The sequence below is a fragment of the Leuresthes tenuis genome, unplaced genomic scaffold (genome assembly GCF_036924035.1).
Source record: "Leuresthes tenuis unplaced genomic scaffold, fLeuTen1.0.hap1 SCAF_17, whole genome shotgun sequence".
Classification (NCBI taxonomy): domain Eukaryota; kingdom Metazoa; phylum Chordata; class Actinopteri; order Atheriniformes; family Atherinopsidae; genus Leuresthes; species Leuresthes tenuis.
The window spans coordinates 32,816,949-32,837,853 of NW_027325371.1; the positions used below are offsets into that span (position 1 = coordinate 32,816,949).

Below are 20,905 nucleotides of genomic sequence, written 5' to 3' on the forward strand. Positions count from 1 at the left end.
CAATAATCTTGGATATAAAAGACAGGTTAGAGACAGGTCTGTAGTTGTTCATCACAGAGGTGTCTGTGAGTGGCTTAATGGCAGCTGTTTTTAGTGACTTGGGAAAAACGCCTGTTGCCATTGAGCTGTTAACTATTTGTAGGAGGTCACTTTCAACTGAGGTAAAAACTGTTTTTAAAAAGTCGGATGGTATTATGTCCAGAGTGCAAGTTGTTGATTTCAGATGCTGAACTGTTTCCTCCAGGATTTTTAAATCAACAATATTAAATTGTGACATAACGTCAGAGTTAGTTCGAGGTTTCAAACACAGATTAGTTTTCTTGTTTGTCTGTGTGGCGTGAATGTTTTGTCTAATTATTTAGATTTTTTTCACTAAAAAAGTTGGCAAATTCGTTACATTTCTCAGTAGAGAGGAGGTCTGGGTTTGACTGTTTAGGAGCATTTGTGAGTTTTTCAATCATAGCAAACAGAGTTGGAGAATTGTTGGCATTCTTATTAATCAGTTCAGATAAATGCAGCTCTCTGGCCTTGCACAGCTCATTGTAATAACTACGCAGGCTTTGTTTGTATAGCTCATAATGAATCTGAAGCTTTGTTTTCCTAGACTTACATTCAGCTTTCCTGCATTTTCTTTTCAGGTTTTTGATCGTATTGGTGTTTCTCTATGGTGTTTTCTGTTTGCTCAAGGTGCCCAAAAGGAAAGTCAGAGTTTTGTGACATGAATGATAGAAAACTGACAGTCAGGGGAGAGATTTATTGACAGTTCTAGCACAGTGAGTAGAAGAGATTAAACTATTATCCCAACACGGAGGTTTCATTATTAACATAAAGTAATGATCTTTTTTAATTTTACAGAAAAACTGTCTTAATAAGATATGATTATACATTTTGAATGGTAATTATGATTTTTTTTTAATTGTCTACAAATTATAACTTTTTTGCTCCATATCTATTTAATTAGCTCTATAGTTCTGGTGGTTTCAAAGCTCTCCTACTTCACAACAACTGAGGCCAGTGTGCTCCTGACATAATTCATAGCTAGTGGTTTCATACCTGTGTCCTGAACTATGACTCATTACAGTTTTATTGGTCTACAGAGAGCTCCTTGGACTACATGGCTTGATGCCGTGTCAGATATGTGCCTTTCTAATACCTGCCTAATCGATTCAAATTGCCAAAGGTGAACAGCTGCCAAGTTCTAGACACAACAAGGATAATTAAAGCAAACAATATTGACAAAGTAACATCAATGTTGGACTCCACAGTAATGATTCAAATGCTTTTGTGAATAAGAAATTTAAGAGTCTGCTTTTTTGACAAAAAAAAAACCTGTTTTTACATTGTCATTAAGAATTATAGGGTGTGGATTGATACTTTTAAGATTAAATCAATGACATCATAAAGTGGAGAAAAAATAGGGGTTCTAAATACTCTTTGAAGCAGTTACAGAAACACTCAATTAAAACAATTTTCAAAGGATTTTGGAAGTTCGGTCCTGTTCATTTGGTTTCAGCATCTCTTTACTACAAGTGTGCAACAATCATTAACATCTAGTGGTCAAGTTTGAGAGAACCCTCAACAGTCCACCCAATGTCTAGCAACATCCATACTGAAAAGCTAAATCATTAGTCAAGGAGTAGGGATAGGCAATGAATTTCAAATAGTCATTAAATAATAAAACATAAAATATTTACCTTCATATGGCATAATCGGTTCTTAATCATTTTAACTGACAATCGGGGGGGGGGTTGCCTTCTGAGGATACAGTAGCTCCCCTAATATGGTCACTGCAGGCCCTCCTGCCCTGTGGCGGGTCCCAGGTAACGGGGGTGCCTTTTGCAGCCAGTGTCTGGCTGCCCTCTCCGGGGGAAAGAAGCTCCCCATACCCCATACCCTTAACAGTCTATATCCCCATACCCCTCTCCCTTCTGGCTCCTGTACACAGCACACACTCACACATGTAGGGTTTTTAGGGCGTGTGTGTTCGGTGGGGTGTAGTGGATGGGGCCACGTAGGTGGTCCCCTTTGGTTGCCCTCTGCAGTTCCCCGCCCCTGTTTTAATTACACCTTAGATATTACTACTTATCAAACACACTCACACACACACATTAGGTCTTGGGGGGTGGTTGCACTGGTGGGCGGGGCTCTTTGGGTATGTAGGCTGCCCAGAGGGCCGTGCTCCCAGTTCTACAAGTTTGGCTGCCCCTCAATTTTAATTGCTCACTATTAGAAAAATTGAAGAGCCGGAAGGGTGAGGGGAGGGGGAGGGCCTCTCCCCGCTGCTCGCGACTTCACCCACCTGTGGGCACGTCTTGACTCACGGGGCACTTGGCCAGGGGCGTTGGGGCAGGCGCTGACCCACTGCGTGGCTGTCTGGGGCGCTTGGCGCTTGGGTGGGGCCTCTGCCGGGGGGTTTGGGGGCGCTTGGGCTCCTGGGGCCCGGGTCCAGTGCACGGCCCATGTCTGGGCGGCTGGGGCCTGGCGGGGTCGGTGGGCTGTTGCCCCGAGTTCGGGGGGGGGGGGGGGGGGGGATTGTGTCTCTGTACACTTATACACTCATAACTAAAGCACGGTTATCATGTAGGTCCTGTGCCATGGGTGTTGCATGTTCTCACACACACACACACACACACACACATTCATTAGTCCAGTAGCATGCTCTCTAAGCAGTTATCCTGTGGTTTCAGGTCATCTATATCCACAGCTGTGTTGTATGCGATTGCTGCTTCTTGTGCTTGTTTTTGTTTGTTTTTTCTCTGCTTGTCTGCTTTCAGGTGCTCCTGGTGGCTCTAAGGCTGGATTCCCCTCAGAGGCCATGGATTGTTGTCTGTTTTGTTTTTTACAGGTGTAGCAGCTGGTTGTCTGGTTTTTGTTTCTATTTTTGTTCTGTTTCCTCTTCTTATTTCCTTGTCCCCCGGTCCGGTTCGGCACTATTACATGTTATATATTGTAAAAATAAATAAATAAATGGGCGGTTGATGGGCATCAAGGGGAGCTTTACATTTATAAAACTTCCCTTGGCAAAGCAAATCTGTTTGGCATAAAAGGTATTGAGATTACAATTCTGCTGCCATAATGCTGAACAGGACAAGGGGAAAAAAAAAAGAAGAAAATACGGACTCAAGAGCAGACACAGAACTCGAGGAGAATTTGAGTAATTAGAATTTTTTAATATGTGTAGTAAGCGGAGGGTCAAAAGCTGAATCCGGGAGGACGTGGAACTCTTTGGGAGGAGGGAGAAAGTTGGAGGGATTTTCCAAGTTGGTGTCGTGTCCAAGTAAGTAGGCAGGTAAGTGGAACGGGCTGATGAGAGGAATTCAACTATGGACTGCAATTCAGACGTGAGGAAACCAGAACAGGGAGAATGGACAGGGGAGATGAACACTAGAGTAGCAAAGGCAAGGTAAGAACTTGGAAAAAATTGCAATGAATCAACTCCCTCTGACTATTTAAATGTTCACGTTCCTCCAACCACAGGTAGAGGAGGAGGAGTGGCAGCTATCTTCAGATCAGGGTTACTAATCAGTCCTAGACCCAAGATTAGTTTTAGCTCTTTTGAATCTCTGATTCTCAGTTTTTCCCACCCAAAGTGGAAATCACAAAAACCTCTTGTGTTTGTTGTTGTGTATCGTCCGCCTGGCCCTTATTCTGAGTTTCTGTCTGAATTCTCAGAGTTTTTATCCCAGTTAGTGCTGAGTACAGATAAAGTCATTGTAGTGGGTGACTTTAATATTCATGTAGATGTTGAAAATGACAGCCTAAATATTAACTTTAATTCTATATTAGACTCTATTGGATTTTCTCAAAGTGTTCACAGACCTACTCACTGCCTTAATCATACCCTTGACCTTGTGCTGACTTATGGCATTGAGAGTGAACAGTTAACAGTGTTCCCTCATAACCCTGTCTTGTCTGACCATTTTTTAATAACTTTTGAATTTACATTACTTGACTATACAGCTTCTGAGAAGAATTCTACATATAGAAGGTGTCTGTCAGAGAATGCTGTAACCAGATTTAAAGAGTTGATTTCATCATCCTTTTCTTCACTGCCATGTGCAGATATGACAGAGGACGGCTACCTAAATTTTACTCCAGTAGAACGAGACTCTCTTGTTGACAGCACTATAGCTTCAATGCGTACAACACTGGACAATGTTGCCCCTCTGAAAAGGAAGGTAATCAGTCAGAAGAGGTTGGCTCCTTGGTATAATTCACAGCTGCTTTAAAGCAGACTGCAAGAAAGCTGGAGAGACAGTGGCGTTCCTCTAATTTAGAAGAGTCTCTTAGTCTGGAAAGATAGTTTAATAATGTATAAGAAAGCCCTTCGTAAAGTTAGAACTGCTTATTATTCATCATTGATAGAAGATGATGCAATCTGTTGGTTTCCTTAGCTAGGATAATATTTTTTTAATTGGCTCTATATGAATTAATTGGATTATAATTACAATTAATTGAATTCCAATTGGCTTGAATTGGACTATATTACTTAAGTGCCTTGAGATGACAATTGTTGTAATCTGGCGCTTTATAAATAAAATTTAATTGAATTGAATTAAAAACAAGACTGGTTGCTTCTGCAGCTCCTATAAGGGTGTCCTGATGAGGACACATGAGGAAGAAGGTGTGACAGCAGAAGCAATCCAGACTCCACCCATGGCTCTCAGGAAACCTGCCCAGCCCCACCTAAGACTCAGAAACCAAAGCAACAACACAGGCAAGCATGATCGTGACATAAACCAAATGATGTCCTGTCCAAACTAATTATCATTATTATTACAATTATTGAATTATTTGAATTTCCCGTATGGGGGATGAATAAAGTATTTTTCTATTTCTATTCTATTTCTAAACTGCCTGGTAAAGCTAGTGTGTTATTATTATCATCTAAGAGTGAAGCACCCAACATACATTTTTCACCAGTGTATAAAACAATATGTTGCTAGACTTTATAAACAATATTAATTACAGCCTCACATAGCAAGTGAGCATAACAGCAAATAGCACCCATTGGAAAAATTGTAAATGGCTTTCATTTGGACAGGGACCACTGGGTTTTTCTGATCAAGCTACTGCCCCGCAACCCAACCCCCAGAGAAGCGCAGATAATGGATGGATGGCTTTCATTTGCTCTATTTGTGTGTTTATGTTCATATTGTATCCTGAATTCTCTCCTTTTCATGTTTCATTTACTTGAGATGGTTGATTCATGTTGCCTGTTCTTGCATTACTCATTTTCATGAATTTCCATTCTTAAAATGTGTACCCTCAAACTTCTGCAAGCACTTATTTCCCCACTTTTTTCTTCTTTGTAGCCATCTATGTGCCTTTTATGGTGGTAATGGCCACTGTAAAATAAAAATCAATGTAATGATTCGGTACTAGCAGAAACATGGTTTTTAATCATGTAATCAATTTCTGTTATCCATTGGTGCTCTTACTACACAGTGTAACATTGATATTAACAATCTTTTTGGATCTTTTTACATTTGTCGATCCCTCTCTGCAGTTTTTTTTATGTTATCAGTTTTTTGTTTGTTTTTTGTTTGTTGTTTGTTTTTGTTTTTTTAGATTCTAGACCAAACTAGATTTAGTTTTTGTTTTTTTGCTATTGGGAATAGATGGAACTCTCATTATGGTTCTCACAACACTAAAATGAACTCAAAACAAAGAAACTGTGTCATAATTGGAGGAAACAATTGTGTTGCTGCTTCAGTTTTCACATGAATGACTTCTTACTGAAGACTTGAGACGGTCTGTTGACTCACCGGAGCAATGGGGAGACAGGGATACTACAGCTGCTGAATGCCTTTAATTTGGTTTCTCTGCATTTTTATGATTCCAGCCTAACTTCCATTAACCTCCACTGGGATGCCAGCAGCTGTCTCAATAATGAAATAAAAAGGATTTTCGGGGAAAATTAAGAGTATGTGTATATTTTGGGGATTTGAGTGAACTAACCCTTGAAAGTCCATCCATTTGCTCTCCTTTTTCCTCATGCCATTATATGTTCTCTACCTGTCTTGACCCCCTTTGGGCAGCGCTCATAAAATATGAATCTGCTGCCTTTGTTTGACGCCTGCTCTGATGTTCCAGCAAATTACTTTTTCCCCAGGAAACCAAATGTCATTGTGACCATTTAAAGGTCCTACTTCAGTCACCTGAGGGAGCTAGAGGTAATGTTTGTCATTAGAGCTCATTTCACCCGCCATCTACCACACCCCAATGTCTTTTCTCCATTTACCATGTTAGTTGGTTGTTGGCACCATCTTGTGGTCAAAAAAGCTATTAACAAAAGTTGATTAATTTAATAAATCTTTTCCTATTTAGTACTTTATTTAAACACTTTATACAATCATCAAATATTAAAAAATAGATTTAAGTTAAGTTTTTCACATAATATTTGTAAACTTTCAGCGGAAGTGTGTGTGTATTAATAGAAACAGAAATTCCTTGAACATGTGTTTTCACTAAGACAGTATGTGTGTCATGTGCATTAGCCTTTATGCTCCTCCTCTGTGTTGTCCTTTTTGATGGGAAATTCCAGCGACGTCCTGAACCGAACTGGCACCTGGAGTTCTTTGCTAATTGGTTGCTTGGTCACGGGGGCGTGGATTCGAAGCTGCCCATCATCCATCAGGGAACAGGAAAGGCCGGACAGATCCAGGTGAGCAGGCAGGTCGATCCTCTGCACGAACCCCATCTGAGAGGATGCTGAAGCCGAGAAGGAGGCGCAAGAGGAAGAGGAGGAGCAGCACTGGCTTTCCTCTGCTCCAGCCTGCTTCATTGCCACTACAGCTAGGCTCCGCCCTTCCAGTTTGACAGTGATGTCACTTGGGGCATAACCACGAGCATCCAATGTCACCAGGAGATCGCAGTTGTTTTCACTGGCCTGTTGGGTGTTTTTGTGCAGTTCTGTGATGGGTGCCTCCCTCTTCTGCTCTTTGTCATCACACAGTCTGAAAAAAAATCAAATATGTGGATCAGAACCAGAATCATGCAACTGACATGTCTGTTCAGTAGTAGCAAAGCAAAACTAGCTATAGATCTGAGCTCACACCAGATGAGGTGTATCCACCACTGAGACTCTCAGTCGCTGTACATACCTCGCCAAGCTGGAGGAAATGATGGGAAACTTGCAAAGTTTGAGGAGTTGGGACCCCTCGTGGAGCTCCCTCAGGAGGCTGTCAGCCAGTTTGGCTCTTCGGTTGAAGAAGTCTTGCTGCAGAGAGGACAGAGTTTCAGGACGAAGAGGCCAAAGCAGCCGCTCTTGGCTGAGGAAAGGATCATTGCCGAACAGGCTGGTCAAAGCTGCATACTGGGACATCATGACAGTGTCGGAAAAACAGTTTCTGACAAAAAGTTTGTTTTCGTTTCCTCTGCCTTGATATATACATATATATATATATAAGCTCTTCAGCTTCTTCAGTGTGAATCCTCTGTTGGACTGGAATCGTAAGCAGTGGTCCTTTTTATATCCCAGCTGCTCTGCCACGTCCCTCCCACCATGCTATTAAAATCCATGAGCTCACTGCCATTTGTTTTGTGCCAGCAAGGTCAGGACTACCCTGCCACTCATCAAAAAGCTAAAGACAGCGGATGAACAGATCCTGTTAATGAACATGTGGCCATGTGCACACAACACAGAAGACATCCTATTTCTGAGTTTGCATTCTTAGAATCTGATGCAGATACAGAGTTTTAAAGTGTGCTGCAGTATAATAATATCTGGTATGATAGCTAAAGGAACTGATGTCATTAAGTGAAAAAATCTCTCCCCAGTTTTCTGACAAACATAATAGAGAACTATTACATACTTTATTTTGTTGACATCAAACAGCAATGTCAAACATTTTCTCCAGTTTAGTTCAATTCTATTTTCAATCTTGACATCCCACTGGGGTGCCATGTAGCTAAAAAAAATTGAACAAACATACAGAAGCTGAAAATCCTCTTTGCTATAGGCCTGGGTCTGAGTCAGCCTTTAGCCCTTTGCTTCACGTTCCCTCCTTCTCTTTCTGCCCACTTTCCTGTCCTCTCACTGTAAATAATGTCCACAAGAGCCCACAGACCCTTAAAAAATAACAGTACTACTCAATATTAACGTTGAGGGATGTCTTGAGTCAAAATCTAATTGCAATGTTTCAAAAGACGTATATAAAGAATGGATTTATGGTTTATAATGGAATGGTTTATAAAACTATATCCAAAACACTGTAAGATCAAAAATTTGTAAATAGGTATTATGGTAACTTACAAGTGAATATGTAAGTTTTATTCACATACTTTACCATTTATTGAAAATGATCATGACTGATATGTGACGTAGAACTACTCAGCATGTCCTGCATCACTTTCTACTATGACTATTTCTAATCTTGTTCACTAAGTGATGACAGCAAACTTGAACCAAGTCATGCGATCAGGACACTAATACCAGATGAGACATTTGATAAATGAGGACTTTATTGGTTCAGATGTTTATTCAAGTCATCTGCAGGATGTTAAAGTTTGTACCTTGTGGTGCAGGTTGCTTTTTTTTGGTTAAATATGTGAATGCATGAATATATACGACTTGTGTGTTTTAAATAAACTCACTAGTAGGCAGAGTTTGTTTACTGAGCCAAGCTTTCTCTCTTGTTACCAACCTTTTTTGCTAACTAAAGGTAGCCAGCTGCTGTCCATGCTTTCTATTCAAATACATAAAATTCCTCAGGAGAGGCTAAAATTCAAAATGTTGAGATATTCTTTTAAAACATGCACAGTTTTCAGGATAATGAAACCAGACATCCATACATCTGTGATCATCTATGGTCCTTTGTGTTGTTTCAAAATGGAATGACCAAAAGACACACAGATTCTTTTCCCATTGTTTAGATGGTTTCTGATATGTGTGGGCCTTCACATCTCCTTGACCAGATATAAACTGACACAACCATGCATTCTCTTCAGCAGCTGTTCAGAGGTAAGCGTGTAAAGCGTCAGGACAAACAAAGCCTCAGGTTGTCTCACGTTACAGAGTTTCATCACTGCTTCTTTAAAGGATGAGCTCAGGACGTTGACATTCCCCACCCCTCCAAGTGTCTGCATGTGTGTGTGAAGCGGCTGACATTACAAGGAGTCTATGTCATATCTATTTGTGGCCCTCCTGGTGTCATGCCGTAAAACTCCCTTTACATCATTGGCTTATACAAGGAATTAGCTGAAATGTGATTGGTTAAGAATAACTGCATTGTTGTGGTGTTTCCCATCTCTGCTTGTAATAGTGTGCTGACAGAAAATCATATCAGTTAAACCTAAATCCAGTTTGTCACTGCTTTTAGAAATGCTGCATTTTGTAAATAGATTATAGTATGACTTTTGTGATATGTAGCCAGTTTATTTGATATTTGAGTAGACGGTTGGGTAATTTGTAGGCCTCATGCATTAGCTGTATTGAAATGCCTTCCCTGTAAAGGCATTGTGGTAAATCAAACAAATCTGGCTTAGGATAGACTGAAGATAAGACATAAGACATTGGGGCTACTGCAAAAATAATCAAGCGTGTCAGCGAACCAGGGGATGCCAAGGACAGAAATAGAAAAGGGAATCATGGTGGCTGCCTTTTCTACGTCTCTAAATAACTTGAATGTTATTTCACCAACCAATTCAGTCTGGTTATTATTTGAAATTATGACAGGCCAAACAAATATCTGTTTTATGAGTGCAAAAAAAATATTGAAGGATGCAGAAATCATTGCATAAACAGATTTCTGTAGGGAAACGTTTCATAATTGTAAAGTAAGATTCAATACAGAACATTTAAATGTAATATTTCCATCCATTTTCTATACCCACTTAATCTGTTGGTTGGGTTGCATGGTCACCAGTCCATCACAGGGCCACACACATTTTTTAGAGACACCAATTAACCTAACATGCATGTTTTTGGATGGTGGGAGGAAGCCAGAGTACCTGGAGAGAACCCATGCATACACAGGGAGAACATGCAAACTCCACACAGAAGGGTCCCAGGTGGGGATCAGACCTGGAACCCTCTTGTAGTGAAGCAATGCTGCTAACCACCACACCACCGTGCAGCCCTTAAATGTAATATTTAAAATAATATTCCAATAAAAATTGACCATATATATAAAAATTCATGTAGACTTAGGCTCCTTTGAAAAAGAAAGCACACCCTCTTTCACTTATAAGGTTTTACATATTACAACATAATTAGAAAAAAAATCCTCTGGTCTTTTCCAGATCTGAAAGTTAGGTAAGTTTGCGGATTTCCTAAGTAGTGTTGAATCAGCCATTCCTTATGTTCAAGGTTTACAGGTTTTAAATGACTGCGTGGAAAATCAGAGGATAGTAGCAAGGCTGCCTGATTGGCTAAGTTCACACTGGAACAGAAGAGTTACAGAGTTCCAAGATGAACACAAAATGTTTTGTTTTTTTAAATTTTTTTTAAATTTCTGAAAAAAGAAGCAAGAATTGCATGCAACCCGATCACTTCACTGCAAGCAATAAAGCCACCCGAACTAGACAACAAGCATATATACAAAGACAAATCAAGAAGAAACAGTGCGCCAAGTGCTAAAACTCTTAACACAAGCTCTAATGAAAAGACAAAAGCTGCATGTGTCTTTTGTAAGAAACCTGGTCACACATTACATAAGTGTCGAAGGATAATGGAAAAGTCAGTGGAAGAAAGAGTTAAGTTTGTGAAGTCCGAAAACCTGTGCTTTGGCTGTCTTAAGCACGGCCATCAATCTAAGAACTGTACTTCCAGAAGTGTGTGTGTCAAATGTCAGAAGCCTCATCCCGGTTTTCTACATCAAGACAGAGAGAAAAGGGATAAAGAAAAAGGATCAAAGAATAATCAACAACCAACAAACACTAATCAGGAAGCAAAAAGGATGTCTGACACACAAGAGTAAGAATCTAAGCAAGCTACATCCAACAGAGTCGTACAGCAAAGGTGAAAAGGTTGTACTTCCTCAGTCATCCCAGTGTACGTATCAACTATGAATGAACCAGAGAATGAAAAGCTTGTGTATGCCTTGCTTGACACTCAAAGTGACACTACTTTTATCCTAAGAGACACAGTTGAGTCACTAAACTCCAAGTCTGAGCCAGTCCAACTGAAGATTTCCACTATGACCTCCAAAAGAAAGATTGTGTCAAGTCACAAGTTAAAGGACCTACAAGTAAGAGGCCTGAACTCAGAAGTCAGAATCAAGCTGCCAACAACATATACTAGAAACTATATTCCTGCCAATAGATCACACATTCCTACAAGCAGAACGACAGAGAATTGGCCCCATCTGAAACATCTAGCAGAGGAAATGGCTCCCATGCTCGACTGCGAAGTCGGATTACTAATTGGATATAATTGTCCTCAAGTTTTACTCCCTCTGCAGGTGGTTAGTGGTGAAAGAGACCAGCCATTTGCACAAAAATCCCTGCTTGGTTGGAACATTATTAGCTACAGTGACACTGAAAGTGATTATGAGGATGAAATTGGAGTAAGTCATTGTGTTATTGTTAAACAAGTCCTGCCATCTATGGAACCCACTCACAAGCTCAAAACTGAAGTCCACGGGGGGAGTGGCTATGACACGGAGCTGAGTGGTCGCATTTTTTAGCTCTCTGTAGCAATTGGCCAAATTTCATTATCCTGAGTTAAAAAGCGAACGCATTCCTTACCAAACTAAAGCTAAGGTATCTGTAATCTAAAACATGTCAGTTGTATATTTTCAAGAAACCCATTTACTGTCATTTGAGGTGATAAAGATAAAAGAGATGGTCAGGACAGGTCATTTCAGCCTCCTACTTATCACACACTCGAGGAGTGATGATACTGATTCATAAATCGGTACCCTTTAAAGTGGATAATGTCATCCAAGATGTAGGGGGAAGATACCTGATTGTCCAAGGTACATTGGTAAATGAAAAGATAAACATGATTAATGTATATGCTCCAAATAATGACGACCCCAAATTCTTTGAAAATGAATTTTTATTGATTTCCTCTCTCTCAGGAAATGCTCTTATAGCAGGTGATTTCAATTGCACTTTAGACCCTAAACTGGACCGGTCAACTGGGGTGGACTCTTCTCACATACATAGTAGGAAGACATTGTTACAGTATATGAAGGATTTAAACTTGTATGATCCCTGGAGTAGGTTTAACTCAGATAAGCTACAATTCTCCTACTATTCCTCTCAATTTAAATCATACTCACGTATAGATTATTTTCTGATTTCCAGCTCTATGTTTTCCTCTGTAATAGATTGTAATTATAAGAGCATACTACTGTCAGACCACTCTCCCATTTCACTTGTATATAGAGCTCAAGGGGTAGTCAGAGGCACTTCTAGATGGAGACTTAATCCCAGATGGCTTTCCAATTCCAATTTAATGCAATTTTTAGGGGCACAAATTGACTTGTTCTTTACCACAAATACAGATAAGACCTCTGCTACCATCAGATGGGAGGCCTTCAAGGCATACATCTGAGGTATGACCATATCTTATACCAATTCAAAAACAAACAAACTCAAATTTAAAATGAACAAACTTGATCACAAAATCAGACAAATGGAAAGAGAGACTATTTTGGATAGTTCTACAAAAATAAAACAAGAATGAACAGTACTGAAGGCCCAATATGAGGAGTTGTCTACATTAAAAGCAGATCCAGCTCAAACAAAGTTACTATGATCAAGGTGAAAAGCCAGGGAGATTGTTGGCTTGGCGAATATAAAAACTAAATGCGGACAGGGCAATCACTGCTATTTGAACTCAGAGTGGCGCAATAACAACAGACCCACAGGAAATTAATGATACCTTTTCCAACTATTATAAAGTATTATATACATCAGAATCCTTAGAAAATTTGGGAAAACAATCTGAATTCCTTAACAATCTTCACATTCCCTCCATACCAGACAATTTCAGAGGACACTTTATATTTATACACTTTATAGTGACCCACTGGCAGAGGTCTCCACAAACTATCTAATATCATCACCTTTCAAACTCTCAAGAGGTACCCGTCAGGGGTGCCCTCTCTCGCCAATGCTGTTCGTTTTGGCAATGGAACCGTTTGCAATTGCGGTGAGGTCACACCCCTCAATTTCGGGCATTAAGGTGTCGGACACTGAACATCGCATCATAATGTATGCTGATGATAGCCTTTTACTTCTCACAGAGCTAAATAACTAAATTTTTAATCTGACTAATTTAATTGACACATTTGGTAAATTTTCAGGCTTTAAAGTAAACTAAGCAAAGTCCTCTATTATGTTTTTGAATAAGCAGGAGCGAACAAATCCAATGATAAACCACCCTTTCAATAATGCATTAAATGGATTTAAATACCTTGGTATCACCATTACTCACACTAATAAGGATTTAGTATCCTGTAATTATGATCCCGCAATTTCCTCTGTAACTGAATCCATGAATAGTTGGTCATCAATACCAGTCTCTCTATTAGGACGTATAAATATGATCAAGATGAATATTCTACCAAAATTTTTATACTTGTTTCAATCTGTCCCTTTATTTCCACCACCACTGTTTTTTTTTTCAAAATGAATCAACTACTTACAAACTTTATTTGGAATAACAGGAGGCCAAGGATAAGACTGTCACTTCTATACCTCCCATTTGAGAGAGGGAGGTTACAGTTATCCAATTTAAAATGGTATTTCTGGGCTGCTCAAATTAGGGCTGCAATGCACTGGTTTTCGCCTGAACCTTACTTACCATGGGTTCAAATTGAAAATATTTGCGACTTGACACTTTATTTATACTCTACATCTGTCAAAAAATTTAATAACACTGATATCCCCTTTGTGAGAAACACAGTTAATGCCTTGCATAATGTTCGGTCATTTCTTGGCGAATCTACTTTGTTTTCAGGCTTTTCACCGATATGGAGGAACGATAACTTCTCCCCCGGCAGAAAAGACTCAGGTTTTAAAATGTGGGCAACAAAGGGTATTTGTAAAGTTATGGATCTCTATAAGGAAGGCAAATTAGCTTTGTTTGAGAAGCTCAGATATGAATATGATATCCCTCGAACACACTTATTTAAATATTTACAACTAAGATGTTTTGTTTATGCACAGATGCGCTCCTCCTCACAACCCCCTTTGTCCCTATTAGAAAACCTTGCATTGAAAAATTGTGGGTCAGATATCCCTAAACTACAAAATACTGGTTAGAAATCATAAAGACTCTACTGAGCATAGGAAAATTCAGTGGATAACTGATTTGCAAAAAGATATTTCGAAAGAGGACTGGAGAGAGGTATGCTCAAAAGCTCCACTTCTAACGATAAATACCCATCTCAGACTGATTCAATATAAATGGATTATGAGAATTTATATAACACCAGATAGACTGAATAAGATGAATCCATATATTCCTGATATCTGTGTTAAATGCAAGGTTGAAAGGGGAACATTATTTCACTGTCTGTGGGACTGTTGTGAGATACAAAAGTTCTGGAAAGAAGTTATAAAATGTATTTCTCAGATGACCCGGAATCCAATACCGGACTGCCCTGCCCTCTGTATTCTTAATTTATACCCAAAAGACTGTATGCTTAACAGCAAAGAGAAGAAAATGGGTAACGCTTCCTTTTACAGTCCCCTAATTACCACATCATTACCTAGTAAGTACTCTGTAAGTTTCAGTGTATTACTATGTAATAAAAACACATTTTAATGTGTAATTACAATCAAATTACTGTTTAACAGCCCCTAAATTACCCTCTATTTAACAACAGGTAATGCAATAAATTGCCACATATTATCAGTTACTCTGTATTACTCTGCAATAAGCCACTATTTGATTGCAATTAGTGAATAATTGCAATCAAACTGCTGTTGAACAGTCCCAGAATTACCTACCATTTACCAATGGACTACGTAAAATGTAAATTGCCACATATTACCAGGTAATTGCTGCTGTTAATAACCTTAAGCAGACGAGGTAAAGCTTTGACTTCTTACATTTATTATGTTATTACCATGTAACTCAGATTGAACTGTATGTTTTTATTTAACCTGCTCACAAAGTAGCAGAAGTAAAGTACTGCATTATTACCAAGAAAAAAGTGACAAATGACCCAGTAAGGAAGGTGAAACTGTACTGTAAAAGAAAGCCAGCCATGTTTCGTAGATTTTAAACAGTTAATACCATGTAACTCAGATTGAACTGTATGTTTTTATTTAATCTGCTCATAAAGTAGCAGAAGTAAAGTACAGCATTATTACCAAGAAAAACATGACAAATTACCCAGTAAGGAAGGTGAAACTGTACTGTAAAAGAAAGCCAGCCATGTTTCATAGATTTTAAACAGTTATTACCATGTAACTCAGATTGAACTGTATGTTTTTATTTAACCTGCTCACAAAGTAGCAGAAGTAAAGTACTGCATTATTACCAAGAAAAAAGTGACAAATGACCCAGTAAGGAAGGTGAAACTGTACTGTAAAAGAAAGCCAGCCATGTTTCGTAGATTTTAAACAGTTAATACCATGTAACTCAGATTGAACTGTATGTTTTTATTTAATCTGCTCATAAAGTAGCAGAAGTAAAGTACAGCATTATTACCAAGAAAAACATGACAAATTATCCAGTAAGGAAGGTGAAACTGTACTGTAAAAGAAAGCCAGCCATGTTTCATAGATTTTAAACAGTTATTACCATGTAACTCACATTGAACTGTATGTTTTTATTTAACCTGCTCACAAAGTAGCAGAAGTAAAGTACTGCATTATTACCAAGAAAAACATGAGAAATTACCCAGTAAGGAAGGTGAAACTGTACTGTAAAAGAAAGCCAGCCATGCTTGGTGGTTGTGATCAAAAGTGAGTTCTTTTATTTTTGATCTAACATATGCCCAAAAACTGAGGCAATGACAGAAATTATGAAACTTTGTACTTAGTAAACTGGGGAAGTACAGTTTTCTATTGGCTAACAGAACTACCGATGTTAAAGTTCAAATATATGGTATATGTGCCTGTCACATAAGTAAATCAAAAAGTAAATACCAAATCAATAATAAAAAAAAAAGATTAATAGAGCTCTTTAAAAAAAAACATAGTTTCAGGTTATCTCTAACATTCTGTAGTGGAATTTTAAACGAGAGAATTAGCACGAAGTTGCAAGTACATTACCATTAAGCTCTGAATTTGTTTTCATCGTTTTTATTTTTTCCTCAAGAGGTCTTTTTTCCTCCAGGAAGGCCTTGCAAGTTTTTGCAAAACTGCTGATAGTATCATCATCCGTAAACGTTGGAAGTGGTCCAAAGTTTTCGCCCTCTGCAGCAATCATGACTTCAGCAATGACAGCGGTCAAGGCAATTGTGTTTCGGTCCACATTCATTGTGTGACAGCTCAGGCTCATGCTCCTAGTATGCCTGAACTTTTTAAGAACAGCACGGTATCTGTGCACAACATCCTGTGGATTTTGGACTATGGAATATAAAAAAAACACAGAAAATCATTAAACAATTCTAAAAACACATAATTGATTTTGTACAACAAATGAAGTAATTGATGAATTCCCTTTCCTTTTTTCTCTCGAAAATTATGTTAACTTCTGGATTTACTTTGAGGTCAAATGTATTTTTTTTTCCCTCCACAAATGTAGCATATTAAAAAGTCTTAAGGTGTTTATAAAAATTAGAAATTAAACAACTTCAGGACAAAAGAAGTGCCAAACATAAATTATTGACACTAGATAAACCATATCTGAAAGTCTTGTCATTAAGAGTAAAGGAAAAGCAAAGACAGCAAGGACCTGACACAAAAGTTGATGGATACATTGTCCTTCAGTTGCTCATCTACTTTCAGAAATACCCCGAGTTAAATAAAGTTTTATGATTCATTCCAAAAAATTACCCCTTTTTCCAAATGCAGCAGCTTTTGCCTTTCGCTTCTTCCTCTTTTTTGTACTCCTCACATATTCAGGGGAGGAGTCTTACTTAGAGTCAGACATAGTGTCAGAACTCTTTGAGGATTCAGATGTATCGGTCAGCTGCCTTTTCTTTATCCCTTAAAGAAAATACGAAGCTGTTAGCAGTTTTCCTTACTGTATTTAGTTTTTCTGAATCTCATTTTCTAGGGTTATCCTACCAACCTGTAGTCCCCCCTCTCACGTGACTTGAACTATACCCTATTGAGAAATTAATAAATTCAAATGTGTTTGAATTGGCCATTTAATTCCCAATTTACTAACAAACAAAACTACTTGGTATATAAGCAATCCCAAACAGTAAACTTAAAGTATACTCCTCTTCACATATCCCTGAAGTATACTGATGACTGCAAAGATGCTTCATTATATCTAAACGTTTCATACTTTGTCCAATATGTTTTATATATATCAGAGTACATAAAACTATAAATTAAGGTGTATTTTTGTTTGTTCCATAAACAATATATTACTCCCACTCCCACCCCACCTTCCCACACAAAAACAACTGGGGCACCCTACCCTTTAAAATCGCAGGGATTCAGTCTATTATTCCAAAAAAAATCTTCTTGAGATAAACATCTTGGTCATCGATATTGTGGGATTTTTTTTAAAATTGTTTTAGACCAAAACATATCTGAACAAGCAGAATACCTTTTGATAACTTTGTGGGGCCAGCCTTCTCCAGACTGTCAATTTTCTCCCTCAGGAAGTCACGCTCCTCTTTCAGCAGACGAGTCTCCTCCTTCAGAAGACGATTCTCCTCTTTCAGTAACTTAAAGTCGTCTTGGAATTTTTTCATGGTAGGAGCAAATGCATTTTGCTGAAGGTCAACAACTACAAAATAATTTATATTTAATAACCATAAAAACATATTTCAAATTCAATTATAATTTGTCCAACTCTGCTTTTTACAACCAAATTATCACAAAACATAAATATAATAAAAAGTAGTATGACTAAATGAACTGAATTTAGTTATAGACACACTCAGTAGTCATAGAATGCACCTTCACTTTCGCACAACCCTGGGTTACCATCTTGATCTGGGACCCTCAGCCCCTAGTTCAAACCTCTGCCTCTGCCTCTCCGTGTAAGTGGCATGCCTCTGTAACAATGCATAGTGATAATATAACTCAATAAGGTCGTCTGATATGCTAAAAGATTTTCCATTGTTTTTAAATGACTGCACCAGAGGAGCATTTAACGCTCATGCATTGGTTTACACAAGAGAGGGATTTGTTGAAGCCCACCTGAACGATTAAGTTAAAATTTAACAATTAAAACACATAAACTGCAAATAAAAAATGTCCATGGATAAAGAAAAAAGTAACATTTCAGTACAACATTTCTTATTAGTTAAAGGCAGGGATGCATTTTATTAGTAAAATGAGCTGTAGGCATTGTAGCCATAGTGGGAACTACAGAGTAAATTTTAAAAGAACAGAGATAGTAATATGCACAACTTTCTTACTGTTTATCATGACTCAGAAACGTAGAGAAAATAGGTAGTATTTATGTGCAAAGCAGTGATAAAGTGATAATTGTCGCTCAAATTTTTTGTCTCTGTGCAATGTCTCAACTATGTTGATTGGAACCGCACAGATCAAAGAGGAACCTCTTCCCGCTTAAAAATCAAGTTCTCTCTACCCTAAGACAGAGCTCCCTATCTAATTATGGGTGCCCCATGCCAAAGTGTGAGGCCTCACATTGGAGGCTTCTGAACTCAGCTATACAGCGTCACACACACATCATTCAAAGTTTGTGTGTGACAGGAAAGACTCAGCTTTAACTGTGGTAAAGGGCTTGTTAATAGCTTATACAGCTTTGACACAACGGCAGTTTACGTTTTAGGTGTCCAGAGGAGGTCGTCTCATGTCAGTTTACACTGTAACTGTCACTCTAAAAATCTTTAAAAAGCAATTTCTCCAAAATATCTGCCTGATCTGAATAAATTATACATCAAAACGTAGGTATTTTAGTTGTCTTTCACCCAATGTGACTGTCATTGAGCTTGGCCTCACAGATTTCTCACAAATCCCCTCTGAGCGAAGAGAGGGAACATTCCATCCCATTATAAAACGGCCGAGCCCTGAAATCAGTCGGAAAAATCATTAAAAAACTGCCATAATAAAGGAGCCACGGGGGGTAGAAGAATAAAAATGACACTGCTGGCTTCCCCCGTCCCTTCTGGCGCTCACGGTGAAAGAATTATTCGGATACGACTTCTACTTTTCAAACAGCGAGCGTTTTGTTCCAGATTTCTGCCTCAATATGAAAACCCCATGATTTTAAGGGGACAAAGTGAGGTGCAGATTTGGCAGTTGGCAGTTGGCAGTCACAGCTGTTGCCCATAGCAACTAATGCTGACCACACCCAAGATTGCTGCCCTGTTCTATCACAGCTGATGAGGGCAGAGCCAAGATGGCTGATGAAGGCAGAGTAAACATAGGAGCAGGAGGGCAGCAGGAGGGCAGGAGCAGGAGGGCAGCCGACATGGTTAAACAGGTTCATGGCAGCTGCTGACGAGACAAATGCGCACGATAGCGCGCACTAACTCATATATTTCCATTAATCTGAACAGATTAACAGGTTCATGCCAGCTGCTGACGAGACATATGCGCGCGATAGCGCGCACTAACTCATGTTTCCATTACTTTCAACACATCAGTTGTGATAATAGCTTCATGCCAGCCGCTGACTCATATGTTTTCCATTATTCTGAACAGATCAACTGGGCCTTATGTGTCGAAAGCAGGCAGATTTCACCAGAACAAGCCACAATCTCATATTTAAGACTGGATTTGAAGTATCTGGCAACTAGCAGCTCTCTCAGTCTCTCTGTGTCTGTGTGTGGACGGGCAGAAGACGGGCAGCAGCTTGGCACCCATCAAAATTTCTTCAGAAATTTTCTAGTTGATTATAAAGTCGATCAAACTTTGTGTTTAAAAATGCAATTGTCTAAAAAATTAACCCTTCGCATCCATGGAAGTTAAAACCGTTAGCTTACATTAGTCAGTACCTGTTCAAAACTTATCAACGTAAATAACAAAACACAATCATTAAGTTACACATACCCCTCTGGAAATATACCAAATATTAGGAGTAGCTTAGCTGACAATATGACTTCTTGATGTAATGCCGTAAAACAACTTTATCAGCTTCGAAGGATCTCAGAATCTGCGTGGTACCAGCGCCATCTGTCAGTTACAAAGATAGCCATTTTTGTCACGAGGATATACGAGATTTCATATGTCTCGCGAGATTTTGTAAAACCCGCTCTCCCAACCTGTAAAGGCGGTTTTCAGTCAAAAAAGCAATGAGACTGTATGGGTTACATGCTGCCATTCCGACATCTCGCCATTCCGACATTGGTCTCCAATTGTCGGAATGGCGACACTTAATTTTTTATCAAACGTCCCGCCATTCCGACACTTTTTTCCTCCTATGGTCGGAATGGCGGTATGTTTTTTTTTTTTTTAACATACCGCCATTCCGACAGTTCCTTTTAATAGCCTATGTTTTACCCAAAACATTTTGCACTAATGATATGCCGGCACAAATACGCGCCGGCATATCAGCGCCCATATCAGCCTCGCAAACAAACTTTAATAATCTATTATCAAAATCCCCTGAAATGTCAAATATAAAAATACAGATATTAATGTAACTCTGGCGAGACTGAAACTGATTAAGCAGAAATACAGTGTCAGTGACCTGTCTCAGCAGCCAGCTGGAGCGGAGCTCTCCACAGAGCCCATGCGTCTTTTGCACGCTGGCATCATATGCAAAAGTAATAATTGCAATTACAGATATCACGGCTACTGCACAGGACACAGTTGCCTGCCTTGCCAATAGGAGAGGAGAGAAATGACAGCACAGAACGTATAAAACACAACAAAATGCAGTAAAAACGTTTATTCA

The 20,905-nt window shown here is 38.9% G+C and overlaps 2 protein-coding genes across 2 annotated transcripts in view; both read right to left on the reverse strand.

Moving 5' to 3' along the window:
• Window positions 1-20,905, reverse strand: part of LOC140272867 (SWI/SNF-related matrix-associated actin-dependent regulator of chromatin subfamily E member 1-like) — a 221,943-nt gene that overhangs the window by 112,676 nt on the left and 88,362 nt on the right. The window lies entirely within an intron of this gene.
• Window positions 6,331-7,385, reverse strand: hspb9 (heat shock protein, alpha-crystallin-related, 9). Its single transcript, XM_072368737.1, has 2 exons — window positions 7,107-7,385; window positions 6,331-6,959 (listed from the first exon to the last, which is right to left on the reverse strand). Exons 1-2 carry the CDS (start codon window positions 7,328-7,330, stop codon window positions 6,497-6,499), a joined length of 687 nt encoding a protein of 228 aa, XP_072224838.1. The 5' UTR covers window positions 7,331-7,385; the 3' UTR covers window positions 6,331-6,496.